The sequence below is a fragment of the Mobula birostris genome, chromosome 3, assembly GCF_030028105.1.
Source record: "Mobula birostris isolate sMobBir1 chromosome 3, sMobBir1.hap1, whole genome shotgun sequence".
Taxonomy (NCBI): Eukaryota; Metazoa; Chordata; class Chondrichthyes; order Myliobatiformes; family Myliobatidae; genus Mobula; species Mobula birostris.
In genome coordinates, this window is record NC_092372.1 from 35,745,954 (window position 1) to 35,763,310 (window position 17,357).

Genomic DNA, 17,357 nt, shown 5'->3' on the forward strand with positions numbered 1-17,357 from the left:
TGCATAGTATCGGAAGCATTATTAACTGCTTTTGCCAAGCATCATTTAATTAAAAGAAGTTTGACAAGCAAGTTGCATGTCAATATTATTCTTTTCAATAATATTTGTTTTGCATGAAATTTTGAATAAATTTAAGTACGAAATACGTAATCCTTTGACAAAATGAAAAGCATTGATTCTATCTGAAAATTGTAAAAAAAAATTTTGCATGTAAATTTGTGGTGAGACCTTTATTCGTGGTTTCAAATAAATTAATGTTTTTGTGGTACAAAATTCATCAACTTAAAGAATGTGTGTTGCTTTTTTAACTGGCTGGTATTTCACCCAAATATTTAGGTAGAATACCTGGTTAATTTTAATAGATTTAAGAACTGATTTTGATTTTATATTTGTAATTAATTGCTTGGGCATTAATACCTGGGTATCTATCAAAAGTATTGCCAACCGATAATTTTGAAAGGTGTTCGGTTGTTTTTAGGGTTATAAGTATCAATTCAATTATTCAGATATGTGTATAGTCATATAAATAACAAGAAAGGATTACAATTAAGAACTGCTGAGTAATCTGAATTGAAAAGACTGGATTGTGGATGCATATTAAGACAAAGGGTTCCAATCAAATGAATATGACTGTGTGCTGACGCTGCACTTATTTCATCTTTTCCTGAATAAACTTAGTGGAACAATCTCTAAAGATGATGATTAATTGCACAGTTGCTGTGTTTTATATCTGTATTATTAATGCATTGAAGTAATTATTCCCTGGCGTTAATACTTTTCTTTTTCTCTTTCTTCCCTCCGCTATTTCTTTCTGTAGTTAAGAAAGCCAGCCTCAGGGGATCTCCAGGTAAGATTCCAGTATTGTTTCAAGAGAACGAATTCTTAGTCTGCTGTTGTATTTTGGTACTGTTACATTACACCAAACTGAGTTATTTTTGTAGAATGGATTTTTTTAAACTAACCTTTGTACCATGGAGAGAACATCTGTGTAATTCTGATGTGCTAAAATGAGGAATGGATTAAATTTGTGCACTTATTTACTGTGAAAATTGGACTTCGATACTGCATTGTGGAATTAAATGCCATTGTACTCTAACTATAAATTGGAAATATTTATGTATAAATATTTATGTGTAAAATTACTTTCTCTTATGTGGCAATTTGATGTTTACTTTTTTATTTTCATAAGATCATAAGACATAGGAGTAGAATGAGGCCATTTGGCCCATCGAGTCTGTTCTGCCATTCAATCATGGCTGATCCTTGCTGTCCTCGTCTCAGCCCCACTCCCCGGCCTTCTCCATGCAATCTTTAATGCTGTGGCCAATCAAGAAACTATCAGTCTCGGCCTTAAATACACCCAATAAATTGGCTACCAGAGTTTCCTGTAGTAATAAAATCCACAAATTCACCACACTCTGGCTGAAGAAATCTGTCCGCACCTCTGTTTTAAATGGACATCCTGAAGCTGTGCCCTCTTATCCTAGCCTCTCCCACCATCTTTTCTTGGATAAGGAGCCCAAAATTGTTCACAATACTCAAGGTGAGGCCTCATCAGTGCTTTATAAAGTCTCAGCATCCCATCCCTGTTCTTGCTTTCCAGACCTCTTGAAATGAATGCTAACATTGCATTTGCCTTCCTCACCACCGACTCAACCTGCAAGTTTACCTTTAGGGTGTTCTGCACAAGGACTTCCAAATCCCTTTGCATCTTAGATTATTGGATTTTGTTCCCATTTAGAAAATAGTCTGCACATTTATTTCTTCTACCAAAGTGCATGACCATGCATTTTCCAACATTGTATTTCATTTGCCACTTTCTTGCCCATTCTCCTAATCTGTCTAAATCCTTCTGCAGCCTTCCTGTTTCCTCAACACTACCTGCCACTCCAGCAATCTTTATATCTGCAAATTTGGCAACAAAGTTCCATCATCTATATCATTGGTATGCAGCATAAAAAGAAGTGGTCCTACCAATCAACCAATGCTCTAACCATGCTAGTAACTTTCCTATAATACCATGGGCTCTTAAACTTGGTAAGCAGCCTCATGTGACACCTGTCAAAGGCCTTCTGAAAATATAAATGTATAACATCCACTACATCCTTTTTATCTATCATACTTGCAATCTCCTCAAAGAATTCCAACAAGTTTGTCAGCCAAGATTTTCCCTTAAGGAAGCCATGCTAACTTTGTCCTATCTTGTCCGGTGTCACCAAGTGCTAACCACATCCTTAACAATTAACTCCAACATCTTCCCAACCACTGAGGTCAGGCTAACTGGTTTAGAATTTCCTTCCTTTCTCTTTTCTTAAAGAGTGGAGTAACATTTGCAATTTTTCGATCCTCTGGAACCATGCCAGAGTCCAATAATCTTTGAAAGGTCATTACTAATGCCTGCACAATCTCTACTGCTACCTCTTTCGGAACCCTAGGGTGCAGTTCATCTAGTCAGGGTAACTTGTGTACCCTTAAGTCTTTTAGCTTTTTGAGCACCTTCTCCCCTGTAATAGTCACTCACTTCTCTTCCCTTACACCCTTCAAAACCTGGCACATTTGCTAGTATCTTCCATAGTGAAGATTGATGCAAAATATTCATTTTGTTCACCTGCCATCTCCTTCTCTCCTGTTATTATTTCTCTGACCTCATTTTCTAGTGGTCCTATATCCACTTTCCTCTCTTTTTTTATACTTGAAAAAGCTTTTACTATCCACCTTGATATTGTTTGGTAGCTTGCTTTCATATTTCATCTTTTCTCTCCTAATGTTTCTTTCAGTGGCTTTCAGTAGGTCTTTATAAGTTTCACAATCATCTGTCTTTCCACTATTTTTGCTTTGCTGTATACCCTCTCTTTTGCTTTTACATTAGCTTTGACTTCCCTTGTCAGCCACGGTTATACTACTTTGCCATTTGAGAATTTCTTTATTTTTGGAATTAATCTATCCTGCACCTTCCTCATTTTCCCCAGAAACAAGCCATTGCTGCTCTGCTATCATCCCTGCCTGCATCTTCTTCCAATTTGGTCAACTCCTCTCTAACACTGTAATTGTCACATCTTTCTAATGTATTGATGTCATTCTTTACCAGCAGAGCCACGCCACCCCCTCTGCCTACCTTCCCATCCCTCCAATATAATGTGTAACCTTAGACGTTCAGCTCCCAACTGCAACTATCCTTCAGCCACAATTTGGTGATGGCCACAACATCATACTCTACAATCTGTAAAAGTGCAACAAGATCATTCACCTTATATCTTTTACTCCGTGCATTGAGATGTAACACTTTGAGTACTCTATTTGTTACCCTTTTTGATTATGCATCCCTAATACACTGATACCACACTGGCTGCAATTTTGTCCTATTCTGAGTCCCATCACTCTGATTCCCATCCCTCTGTCAAATTAGTTTAAACCCTTCCCAACAGCTCTAACAAACCTGCCTCTGAGAATATTGGTGCCCTTGGGTTCAGGTGCAACCTGTCCCTTTTGAACAGGTCATACCTCCCCCAGAAGAGATCCCAACGATTTAAGAATCTGAAGCCCTGCCACCTGCACCAGCATTTCAGTCACGCATTTATCTACCAAATCATCCTGTTTCTACCCTCACTGACATGTGGCACAGATAATAATCCAGGAATTACTACCCAGGAAGGCCTGCTTCTCAGCTTCTACCTGGCTCTCTCAATTCCCTCTTCAGGGCCTCTTTGCTTTTCCTTCCTATGTCATTGGTACCAATATGTGCCATGCCAAGACCTCTGGCTGCTCTCCCTCCCTCTCCAAATGCTGTGAACATGATCAGAGACGTCCCTGACCCTGGCACCTGGGAGGCAACATGCCATCTGGCTGTCCTCTTCAAGTCCACAGAATCTTCTATCTATTCCTCTAACTATTGGGTCCCCTATCACTAATCTTCCCCTCTTCTCCCTCTTTCTCTTCTGCACCATGGACCCATGCCAGTGCCAGTAACCTGGTCTCCATGGCATTCCTCTCAGAGGACATCTCCCACAACAGTATACTAATTATTGAGGAGAATGGCCACAAGAGTGCTCTGTGCTAACTGCCTATTCGACTTTCCATTCCTTCTCCTGACAGTCACCCAACTACACTCTTCCTGCAGCTTAGGGGTGACTACTTCCCTCTAACTCTGATCAATGATCTCCTCACTTTCCTGTACAAGCTTACGGTCATCCAGCTGCTGCTTCAGATCCCTAACACTGTCTTCAAGGAGCAGCAGCTGGATGCACTTTGGGCAGATGTAGTTCCCTGGGAGTCTCTGGGTCCTCCAGGATTCCAACATCCAGCATGAAGAACACACATTGACCAGTTAAGTACACCAACTACCCCTGACACAATAAACGAGCGCCACTGACCTGCGAGAAACCTCCTCGCTGTGCGCTGCTCCCGCTGCTAATTGGGCTGCCAGAATGACACTAAATGCCTGCGAAGCTCTCCTTTTAAACGAGTGCCACCGACCTGCGAGAGACTTCCTTACTGCGCGCTGCTCCCGCCGCTGATTTAGTCTGCTGGAATGACACTGAACGCTGGCGAAGCTCTCCTTTTATCTCCTCTCTGTGTACTGCTTCCACTACTGGTTGGGCCGAGGAGTGTGCTTAATAATGTACAGATTTTTGTTTCTGAATAAATGATTTCTACTGATGTTCAGTATGATCTTTTGAGGAAAGCTTAAAGACTGCATTCGGATATGTCTCCTTGTGGTTTTTGAAGTTTGTTCTTAATTTCAAGCTTTCATTGATTGAGAAGTTGGAGGTGGGAGGTTTGTTGTACCGCAAATGTCCCTGTTTAAGGTGAGGCATAATTTAGCTACATAATTGCAGATAATGTCACAGTAGTGTATTGGTGCCCTAGAAGCTACAGTTATGAACAGGGAATCTGAAGAACCATTCTTAAAGGGCAATGTGCTAAGAAATTTTTCCAAGGTACATAGAGGTTCATTTGAAGTGAAATTCCGGGGTTGAATATGAGTTTTATTCATTCAAGTTGCTCATCACTCTAACTGAACTGAGGAAAACAGAATTTTTGCCTGAATTGTCTAAATATTTTCAGCAGCTTCATCATTCCGGTAAATACCAAGGGAAAGAGAGAGTAATTGAAACCATTCAGCCAGTAGTGAAACAGGAACTTTCCCGATTTCATCCTTTCGGGAATGGATTATTAGAATTTCCAAGACAGGTTGTCATATAGATGTCTGTGCTGTCCTATTTCAAGTCAATTCAAACTGACATTGGCAAATAATTCCTGTTATATTCGTGTAGAAGTGAATGACTGCTGAGTAACAGTCTGAGATGTACTACTGTGAATAATTTCAGTAATGTTTGCAAAAGGTGACATGCAGAATTGAACTATGTTGTAATAAATGGTATTTTGAATGAGTGATTCTAGCATTAATAATTTTATAACCTTTAATTTAAAATTAATTCTATTTTCTTTAAATAATGAGATCAAATTATCTTGCACTGTATTTTCTTATGGTGCAGTATCACATTTAAAGATACTTACTTAATAGCAAATTCCACTAATTTATGTCACTAAATTTTGAAAGGTAGATTAACAGAAGAGTAATGCTCTGGGTTCCCCCCCACCCTTTGTCTTTCTCCCCAGACCTCCTGTCCCATGATCCTCTCATATCCCTTTTGCCAATCACCTGTCCAGCTCTTGGCTCCATCCCTCCCCCTCCTGTCTTCTCCTATCATTTTGGATCTCCCCCTCCCCCACCCCCTTTCAAATCTCTTACTCACTCTTCCTTCAGTTAGTCCTGATGAAGGGTCTCGGCCTGAAACGTCGACTGTACTTCTTCCTAGAGATGCTACCTGGCCTGCTGCGTTCACCAGCAACCTTGATGTGTGTTGCTTGAATTTCCAGCATCTGCAGAATTCCTGTTGTTTGCGGTAATACTTTAATGTACAGGTTTCCTCCGCCATCCGAAGGTAGAGCGTTCCTATGAAACGGTTTGTATGCCGGAATGTCATAAAGCGAAGAAGCAATTACCATTTATTTATATGGGAAAAATTTGTGAGCTTTCGCAGACCCAAAAATAACCTACCAAACCATGCCAAATAACATGTAAAACCTAATATAACAGTAACATATAGTAAAATCAGGAATGATATGATAAATACACAGCCTATATAAAGTAGAAATACTTCTCTACAACGATTGCCTGCACTGTTCTCCGTAGTGAAAATCTCATGCGAGCGCTCTTGGCAGAAACACGGCGCAAGCGTTCTCCAGTAACCGTTAAGCTATGACACTGCCAAATCATACCAAATAACACGTAAAAATACACAGCCTATATAAAGTAGAAATAATGTACGTACAGTGTAGTTTCACTTACCGGAATTGGGACAGCGCCGATGTTATGTACCCCGTAACTGGGTTGCCAAACCAGCAGAAATGGATCACTCAGTTGGAGTCTGGATTACTAGAACTAAGAAAGTTTTATTAAAGAAACAAGCAACACAGTAATCGAAAGGATAATAAATGCAACAGTTCAGCAATGATAAACACACATGTGCACAGAATTAAGATAACAGGATCAATCAAGCTCTATCATTGTCTAGGGGTAAATGACCAATTTCAAAGTGACACAAAGTCCAGTTCAATTTAGTTCAGTTCGCAGTAATCGTTGCCATGGCGATGGACAATGTGGGGGGAAGGAGAGAGAGAACAAGAATGAATGATCATTCAAAACGGCTTCCACACACAGACCTGCGATATTGCTCACAAGCAGCTTTCGAGCGAGTACTTTGTGATGTCATCTGAGGTCACCGACTGTGACCCCTCCTCCAGATGTGGTCGATCCTCTGCAGTGAACCTGGCACCCAAGCAAGGGTGGACACACACCGGGTTCCCGCTGATCGTACCTTTCCACCCTGAGCGTCCAAAGCTGATCCCGCGATCAGCCGTCCAAGAGCTTCCCACGGACTTGTGAGAGGCGCACCGCTTCCAGGGTCTAGTTACCTCGGGGTGTCGTGTGTGTGTTGCCTTAGCGAACCTGTCCCTTTTTATCCCCCTGCTGGGGTATCGCCTGTTCATCACTTCAAACAGTTCAGGGTTCAAAGGGGGAGCCGCTCTAGACAGCTCTCTCTTTCCCGTCCCTTCATTACACATCTCCAAATGCTGCTCCATTGTCTTCCTTATCTCACTCTCTTTCCTGAAGACAGGTGGCAGACCAACTGCTGATCACACAGGACAGCTAACATCTATGTGTATTCTTGTCACACTTCCCCCCTTTAAGGATTTTTACCGGGGGGTAAAAATTACAAACATGAATACATTATTTGATACACACAGAAATATACATCTTTATCAGCTATTTGGCTAACACAGCGAGTTTGAAGTTGTCAACACCTTGACAGACAGTCAGCAATCACATTTTCCGTCCCTTTTATATGTGTTATTAATAATCCCTTAGACCAGGCTCCAACTCAGCAAACTTCATAGTGGCCAAAAACACTGATGAATTGCGATCAATGTAACCTCTCATTTGGTTTTGTCCCGGACCACAATAACAAGGGTTGTCCCATTCGGACTTAGTTTTCTCTCGCAAGGGCTTAGTAGGAGGGGGAGGGGTAGTGACCGCAGAGTTATTGCAAAACTTCCTACAGTACCCCACCATCTCCAAGAGCCTTCTGAGGGCCCTCTTGTCTGTCGGGGTTGGGAGGTCAGCGATAGCCTGCACTGTAGCTTGCATCGCTGCCAGCTGCCCCTGTGTCACTACAATTCCCAGGTAAGTGACCCTCGTGTGGCCGAATTCATTTTTTTCAAGGTTCACTATGAAGCTGGCTTCAGACAGCTGTATTAAATTGCCAATACACACCTCTGTGTTCGTCAGCCCTTTAGGCACTGAATTACTCATTCTATATGGGTGTTGCTTACTAGGCTGATCCTATTGTAACAGATACCACCCAACGTCCCAGTTCTTTGCATTGCCTCAGGACAATCAAACACACAGGTGCGAGTCGTTTAATTACTTCTCCTAAAGAGTCACTTTGTTCGGGGATTAAGGGAGAGACCTTATCAGCAGACCTGGCCAAAACAATAGCCTTCTCCCATCTGATTGATACCATACTAATCTTTTCAAAATGTTTTTTTTCTCTTATCGGGGGCCCCTAGCTTCATTGATTTTTGTGCTAACACCAACTAGGTTTGTTAGCATATCAAAGGATGTGACCGTCCCAGTTCGCGTCGGCCATAATCAATAACATCCTTCCTGCTGGGCAGCCGGTAAACCTCTTTCATGATTCCACCAACTGTTTCCTCCAGCACCGCAAAATGTCCACCGGGGAGTACCTTGCGGGCCAGGTTAAAAACCTCATCCCCATAACTCTTTTGCACCACCCCCCATTCCTCATCTGCGGGCACGGCACTTGGTCTCCCTTGCTTCCTTAGCACTTCCTCCTCCGCATAATAGCCTACTAGTTCCCTTGTCAAGTCTGTGTCAGAGAGAGCTGTCTCTGCCAAAACCATCAGCCCCTCGTCTTGCTCCTGCGCTTGCACAAATTCTTTCCTGGCTAATGCTACGTCTGTCCCAGCTCCCTCATTACCTCTTGTCTCACTACACTCCTTCTTTTCATTTTCTACCCCCTTCTCGTACAAGGTTGGCAGAAACGTTTCAGCTAAATTTACCACCGCAGCCCCATGATGAACCTGTGAGTCCATGGGCGGGGCCTCAATGCTGGCAGGCTGACCTGTCAATCTCACGACTGGGAACACGATTCCCCCGGCGACGTCATTACTGAGCAAGACTTCCACGCCTTTTATCGGTAATTCGGACCTCACCCCGATCGTGACTAGTCCAGAGACCAGGTTGCTTTGTAAGTGTACCTGGTGCAAAGGGACTGTCTCTGTCCCTTCTCCAATACCTTTGACCTTGACTTCCCCAGTCTGGGTCTCTGAGCTAAACTCTAATACACTTTTCAGTATTAGTGACTGACACACTCCCGTGTCTCTTCAGATCCGCACTGGAACTGGTTTTAACCCCTCCTTCACTGACACCAATCCAGCCGAGATAAACTTCTCGCGCCCTTCCTGAACTTTGGCAGACCTGTCCTTCCCTAGCGGTTCGTGTACCAGCTCGATACAGCCAGTCAAAATCACTGTTTTCCCTTTTCCCGTCTCCTTCTTTGGGGCAAAGCACCTGGACGCAAAGTGTCCGACTTTCCCGCAATTATAACAGACGACCCCAGGAGACTTCCTACCAGACTGCTCCCGGTCTACCTTATCCTTCTCACTAGTCCCCAGCTTACTTTCTGACTTTTCTGGCGGACTCTCCCGGCCGTCCTGACTACCCTTCTGGTAGCCTTTACTCGGGGAAAACGTCATTTTATGCGTCAACGGCATACTCATCCGATAACTTAGCAGTTGCGGCTAACGTGGCTGCCTCTTTCTCATCTAGGTAGGGTCTCATACCCTCAGGGACACAACCTTTAAACTGCTCAATCAGGATCAGCTGCAGCAGTCTGTCATAATCCCCCTCTACCCCCTTTGAGGTGCACCAACGCTCACAATATGTCTGCATCTCACGGACAAACTCCAAATACGTGCGGTCCCACTGCTTCCTCGCATTCCGGAACCTCTGCCGGTATGCCTCCGGGACCAACTCATAAATCCTGAGGATGGCCCCTTTCACCACCTCATACCTCTGGGCATCTTCCGCGGACAAAGCTGAGTAAGCTTCTTGGGCTTTCCTTTTCAGTACACTCTGAAGTAAAACAGCCCACTTATCCCTCGGCCAGTCCTGACTTATAGCCACTTTTTCGAAATGGAGGAAGTACGGATCCACGTCGGTATCGTCAAATGGGGGAACCAGCCTAACCTCCTGGGTCACCCGGAACCCTCCACCTTGGTTCGGCATGAGCCCCTGCTTGGCCCTTATCTTTAACTTCTCCAGCTCAAATTCCCTTTCCCTCTGTTTCTCCTCTCGCTCCAGCTGTCTCTCTCTCTCTCTCTCTCTCTCCTGCCTTTCTAACTGTTTCTCTTTCTCCCGCCTTTCTAACTCTCTCTCCTTCTCTTCTCGCTCCAACTGTCGTATCCGGAACTCATGCTCGAGTCTCAGTTTTTTAAGCTGCACCGGTATCGCGTCTCCGGCAGGTTTTTCAATAGACACCACCTCCAGCTCGCCTTGGGGAAACACACCTTCAGATACATAGTGCTCTACGATAGCTCTGTGTATCTCCTCTCTCCTCATTGTCGACTTCCCCTTAGCAAGATTCAACCGTTTGGCCACAGCTACCAATTCCGATTTCCTGGCACCCTCTAATGCCTCCAAGGTCGGGACCTTTATAAATTCCTCAGCCTCCATTTCTGCTGTTTGTCTTTTCTTTCTTTCGGGAATTTTGACCCAATCAATTTACTCCATCCCAAATTTAGCGTTCAAAATCCCGGACGAGCCCCCACTTATGTTACGTACCCCGTAACTGGGTTGCCAAACCAGCAGAAATGGATCACTCAGTTGGAGTCTGGATTACTAGAACTAAGAAAGTTTTATTAAAAAAATAAGCAACGCAGTAATCGAAAGGATAATAAATGCAACAGTTCAGCAATGATAAACACACGTGCACAGAATTAAGATAACAGGATCAATCAAGCTCTATCGTTGTCTAGGGGTAAATGACCAATTTCAAAGTGACACAAAGTCCAGTTCAATTTAGTTCAGTTTGCAGTAATCGTTGCCATGGCGATGGACAATGTGGGGGGAAGGAGAGAGAGAACAAGAATGAATGATCATTCAAAACGGCTTCCACACACAGACCTGCGATATTGCTCACAAGCAGCTTTCGAGCGAGTCCTTTGTGATGTCATCTGAGGTCACCGACTGTGACCCCTCCTCTAGATGCGGTCGATCCTCTGCAGTGAACCTGGCACCCAAGCAAGGGTGGACACACACCGGGTTCCCGCTGATCGTGCCTTTCCACCTTGAGCATTCAAGGCTGATCCCGCGATCAGCCGTCCAAGAGCTTCCCACCGACTTGTGAGAGGCGCACCGCTTCCAGGGTCTCGTTACCTCGGGGTGTCGTGTGTGTGTTGCCTTAGCGAACCTGTCCCTTTTTATCCCCCTGCTGGGGTATCGCCTGTCCATCACTTCAAACAGTTCAGGGTTCAAAGGGGGAGCCGCTCTAGACAGCTCTCTCTCCCGTCCCTTCATTACACATCTCCAAGTGCTGCCTCATTGTCTTCCTTATCTCTCTCTCTCCCGAAGACAGGTGGCAGACCAACTGCTGATCACACAGGACAGCTAACATCTATGTGTATTCTTGTCACACTGAGCACACTGATGATGGTGTGTTAGGCTGAGTCGGAGGTTGGGTTGGTGCAGTGGTCCTACCCTCCAGGCAGTGACCTGATACTGATCCGTGAAGCATGCAGGAGTACGGCAGTGTCCGGAATGCACCCAGCACTACTTTAAGAAAAAAGCCAAAATAAACAAGCTAATTAATTAGGTGCCGCCCGGCACGTAAATGTTGGCCCAGATCAGAGGCAATTGCCAATTACATAGAGCAAGTGAAATCGGCAATTGCTTCTGATCTGGGCTGACATTTACGTGCTGGTCGGCACCTAATTAATTAGCTTGTTTATTTCGGCTTTTTTCTTAAAGACGTGCTGGGTGCCTCCCAGCTACCGCTGCATTCTCCGCGAATCGGTATCTGTCCGCGGCCCGGGGCTTGGGGTGGTGGGACACTAAGGTTTCGATCGTTATCCTTTCCTCTTCCAATTGCATCAGCTCTTCATCTATCAGTTCTTGGTCATGAGATGCCAAAACCTCTTCAACATCATCTTCGTCAACTTCCACAAGCCAAACTCACTTTGTCCTTACTTTGTTCACCACGATCGAAAGGCTTAATTATGTCTAGTTTTACGCTAAATGTAACACCCTTACAAGTTCTTTTAGGCTTTTCCGATATCTTAGAACTTATCTTGCTAACGGCTGCGCACAGGCACGTGTTTAAGCAATGCCGGTGAGAATGCAGTTCCGAATCCGGGGGAGAGCGGCTGATCGGGGTACGCGGCGCGCTGCTTTTTTTTCCACGCGCTGCCTTTTTTCGCGCGCTACTTTTTTCGTAACAGTGAAAACACCTTCGTTAGTGAAAACAGGGAACTAATATAGGTCTTTCGTAACAGTGAGGTTTCGTAAAGCGAACGTTGGAAAAGCGGGGAACACCTGTATTAATTTCAGAAATGTTGCTACAATTGTTTTAAAAGCTTTCTTCTGGCTCAATCAGTTGAGTTGATATTTGTCATGTCATAAATATGATATCAGTTTTCAGGAAGTTGCTATTTCTATGAAAGTCTTTAACATCTTGCGGAATGGATTGAGTAGGGTTTCTAACATGAAATATAGTCAGTGAAGAAAATTATGTACAGATCTTTGAATATCTTTTAATTCTTGTTCTAAAGGGCTGACAGACTCCATGCTGAAATTCTGGCAGGACTTTTGCATTAGGAAGGAGACAGTTCAAAAGAATACAGACAAAAAAATTCCCATAGTGAAGATCAGGGAAATACCCTAATAATTTGCACATCACTGTCTTTAGCGAAGTTTCTTCACTGTTTCATATAAGAAATGAGGATTTGAAGGGGACTTTTGGTGTCAGGTACTCATTCCCTGCCTTGACAGCATACATCTAGTCCTGAAACTTCATTCGTGGTTGCAAAAATACCACATGCAGATTTTTCACTTCTCTATGTTCTACCTATTGCAATGAAGTATTCTGGTAGATTCATTGAGATAGATTGACTGCAGAAGCTCGTGAATTGTACTGCTATAATTCAGTGTGACTTAAATCAGACCCAGGTGTATTATAACTGACATTTGTCGTGAAATTTGTTGTTTTGTGGCAACAGTATAATGCAAGATTTAAAGTTACTACAAGTTACAATAAAAAAATGTGCAAAAGAGGAACAGCAAGGTAGTATTCATGGGTTCATCGACTGTTCAGGGATCTGATGGCAGAGGGGAAGAAGCTGTTCCTAAAACGCTGAGTGTAGATCTTCGCTGATGGTGGTAATGATAGGAACGTGTGAGAAGAGCGAATTCAAAGCTGGGAGGTCAACTATAGACATCTTTTTCTTTCCATTTTGCTCAAGAAAAGTAAATTTCCTTTTGTGAATTTTAACTCTCTCAGCTCAAAAGTGACCAACGCTCCCTGTAGAACTGATGAAGAACTCATTCACATTGGAAAAGATGTTACCAGTTACTACAGATTGACTAACATGCAACAAATTGAAGCTCACAAAATGCTTGTGTACTTATCATTCTCAAACATGATGGAACACATGAACAATGGATACACAACAAGAGCAAAGGCTCACAAATTCCATGTGTTGTTTATTCTGCACACTTAAAATCAAATACGAAGAAGGCTTCACAATTGCACAAGTTTTTCAAAGATGAAGTTTACTGTTTAAGCGAACCTTACTAGACTGCAAACAATTGTCATCATTCTTGAAAGTGCAGTAGTAAATTTGCTTATGACAAAGCTTCCCATGCAGTGGTAACTTTAAAAAGCTGGGTACACTGGCAGATTGGTTTTGATCAGTCTGCAATAAAGAGCTTAACCTGAGCAGAAATTTGAGACAAAAGTTGCAGCTTGAAGTACAGCTCCAAGTTAAATGCCAGTTTGTCTGAGGGGCATTGACTTGGTGTGCCTACATTGAAATGAAGGGGTAGAAATGGCTGATGATAAAATGGTAAGTAAACCCTCTTCACAATTGATTTGAGAAAATCTTATTCAATAATTTAATTTTTAGTAAACCCTCTTCACAATTGTTTTGAGAAAATCTTATTCAATAATTTAATTTTTAGAAATAGTTTTCATGGTTCCCCAGTATGTTGTGAATGTTTGTAAGCAATGACAGTTTGAACATCTGGTGAGCCAGCAATACTTGAGACTTCCGAGCTGTCAAAGACATTCTAGATGCGAAGGCGCCGACTTCTATCAGAGGCTTGGGGTTAACTGGGCCTATCCAGTTAACTGGAACCCAGTCTCTCCTAGGCAGCCTGCTGGTTTGCTTAAAATCTGCCCAGTAAATTTTGATGGTGATGATAGGTTGGAAAGATCTGTATTGACCAGAGGAATTCTCCAATTTTCTCTGGATTGTGCCTTGAGATTTCCCTGTTTCATATCTAAAGATAGATGGAACCTTTTTAAGACCAAATTTGAAAGGTAGTCCTGTAATAATGTGCAAGTCTCCTGGTTCACCTGTGTATTTATAACGTGGTTCAGCTTTCTCTTACTTTGACATGCAGACATATGAATGCAGAATATTTTTGGAATAGTTAAATGTTAAATAATTAAGTTGTGAATACAATGAAAACAGTTAATTATGGAACACTCTGCAGGTAAGATGGCATCTGTGGAAAGAGAACCAAAATTAATATTTCATTTCTAAACCTTTGTCTTAGAACTTCTTTAGATGTGTAGTGGAGAGTATATTGACTGGCTACATCACAGCCTGGTATGGAAACACCAATGCTCTTGAATGGAAAATTTTACAAAAAGTAGTGGATACGTCCCTGTCCATCATGGGTAAAGCCCTCTCCACCATTTGTGAGCATCTATACGAAACATTGTCTCAGGAAAGCAACATCTATTGTAAGGGACCCCCACCATTCAGGTCATGCTCTCTTCTCAATGCTGCCATCAGGAAAAATGTACAGGAGTCTCAGGACTCTCACCACCAGGTTCAGGAACAGTTATTACCCATCAACCATCTCTTGAACCAAAGGGGATAACTTCACTCAATTTCGCTTGCCCCATGACTGAAATGTTCCCATAACCTATGGAGTCACTTTCAAAGACTCTTCATCTTATGTTTTTGATATTTATTATAGTTATTATTTCTTTCTTTTTGTATTTTCACAGTTTTTTGTCTTTTGCACATCGGTTGGTGTGGTCTTTCATTGATTCTATTATGGTTATTATTCTATTATGAACTTATTGAGTATGCCTGCAAGAAAATGAATCTCATGGTTGTATATGGTGTCATACAGCATAAGTACCTTGATAATAAATTTACTTTGAAATTTGAACTTTGTCAGAATTGAGAAAAAGAGAAAACAGCTTAGTTTCAGTAGCACAGGATGGAAGAAGATTGAATAAAACACCATCATCAGACATACATTCTTCTTCTTCTTTCCCCATTCTAATCTTTGCCCATTAACCTCTCCCTGTCTTGCATTTCTTGCATGGGCAGGTGTTATAATACCTGTCCTCCTTCTCACTTTTCAGCAACAGTCTTTATGGGTGAAACAATAATTCACCTGCTACTTTCCAATCTAGTGCACTATATTCAGTGTTAAAAATTTAGTCTCCATATTCGAGATTCCAAATACAGATTAGGTGATAACATTACAAAGTCTTTGGGAGTGAATCAAAGCTGTCAGTTGTCTAATTTCTTTAACTCTCTGTTCTTCTGCCACACTGACCTGTCTGTGATCTGCATTGTCAAAAGGAAGCTTAGTAGAATTTTGAGGAACCCCTCCTCTTTTGTCTGCAGCTCACATCCTTCCAGATACAATATCAAATTCTGCAACTTCAGGTTAACTTTCTCTCTTTCTGTATCATATCTGTCCACTTTTGCCAATCATCTGTTCATAATTTTGGCTCAGTTTTTCTTTTAGTACAGCCTGTCCTGCTGAGCATGTCCCATACCCCTGCTCTAAGCAATAAATGGCAAAGACATGAAGCACAATCTAATTCTACCTGCCACATTGAGTCATGTGGTCTCATCCTATTAGAGATATTCTATTTGTTCTACCCATTCCACCTGCTCTTTCCCAGTTCTCTTGAAGGGTCTTCAACCTGAAATATTACCTCGTTTTTTTTTTCCTTTCCTCAGATTCTGTCTGAGGCTGCTGAGGTCTGTTTTCATTTTAGATTTTGAGCAACAATGTTCCCTCCAATTTATAATGACCAGTGTGCACAAAAATCTTGTGCTGTGCATTTTTTTTGCCCAGTGACAACATGTGCACACTGAATAATTTCTTCAATAAAAACTGTTTAAATAAGCCAGTTTTAAAATTTGCATACAATCATTGCAAACTCAACATTGTAAAAAACATCCGTATCAGAAACCGGAAAAGGAGATGTGATTGTGTATGAATGTGAAGTATACTTAACGCGCTAATGAGGTAAAGATGTGTGCTTGTGCACGCCTGAGAGGGATTGTTGTCCAGCAATGATATTTTCTTTGATTTTCATTTATTTAATGCATACTTTGCTAATTAAGTTGAGAAAATAATATTGGGTGTATAAGTATTTAAAAGGATTGAATTGTAAGAGCATTTGAGTAGTGTTGGGGGGAAACTATGGAAGTTACATTTTAGACCATAAGACTTAGGAGCAGAATTGGGCCATTTGTCCATCATGTGTGTGTTCCACCATTCCATCATGACTGATTTATTTTCCACTTCAACTCCTTTTTCTTGCCTTCTCCACATAACATTTTGATGCCCTTATTACTCAAGAACCTATCACCTCCATTTTAAATATACCCAATAACTTAGCCTCCACAGCTGTCTGTTGCAATTAATTCCACAAATTCACCACCCTCTGGCCAAAGAAGATTTTTATTTTTCTGCTGAAGAGCTATTTCTAAATCTTGGCAGAGCTCTTTATAAGTGTCAACTGCAAGAACTGTATGAAGTGTAAAAAATAATTACTGTTCACCATTTTGGCATTCACATTTCTGAATATAATACCAGTGACTGACATTTACATCCATACAGCCTGGTGTTGAAACATTTGATGTTGGTGGATGCTTGTGGCTTTCATTCTCAGCAACACTACAGAATACAATGTTATCATTGTACAGCCTGCAAGTGCTGTCATCGACTAACTTGGATGAGTTCCTATTTTTCAGCATTATTTTCATTCATTTTCGTATCTGTATCTAATTGAAAGTTTGATGGTATAATTGTAAAGTAATTTACAAAGTAGTTAAGTGGCTTATAACATGTGCTGCTCCTTAATAAAAGTGGTCATTTTTGTAGACCTTGTATGTGAAAGAGGGAAGTAAAAACAAAACAAAAAAAATCACACTTGGGACTTGGCAATGTCGAAGTTGCAAGTATCATTTGGGAAAGAAAGGTGTCAGTTCCCAATTTATAAAACGTGACTGAAGGATGCATACATTAAAGAAAAGGAGTTTTGAGAGAGGTAATGAACATTCTTTTACCATTGTTGACCAATAGTTGCAAAGGCCAGTTAGATTGAGGTATAGATCCAAGAAAAAGTATTTGATACCACAAAACATTTAAATAAGCTTGCTTATACCAACTTTGTCCAATCTTGAGCAAAAAAAAAAGATAAATAAAGTTTAAAAAGTTCTAATTAATG

The 17,357-nt window shown here is 41.8% G+C and overlaps 1 protein-coding gene across 3 annotated transcripts in view; it reads left to right on the top strand.

Moving 5' to 3' along the window:
* LOC140194974 (protein unc-13 homolog B-like) overlaps positions 1-17,357 on the top strand; it is a 520,982-nt gene that overhangs the window by 60,706 nt on the left and 442,919 nt on the right. For all 3 annotated transcript variants that reach the window (XM_072252479.1, XM_072252480.1, XM_072252481.1), the window contains exon 2: positions 818-847. In XM_072252479.1, the coding sequence (XP_072108580.1) occupies positions 818-847 (30 nt within the window). The remainder of the gene's footprint in view (positions 1-817; positions 848-17,357) is intronic.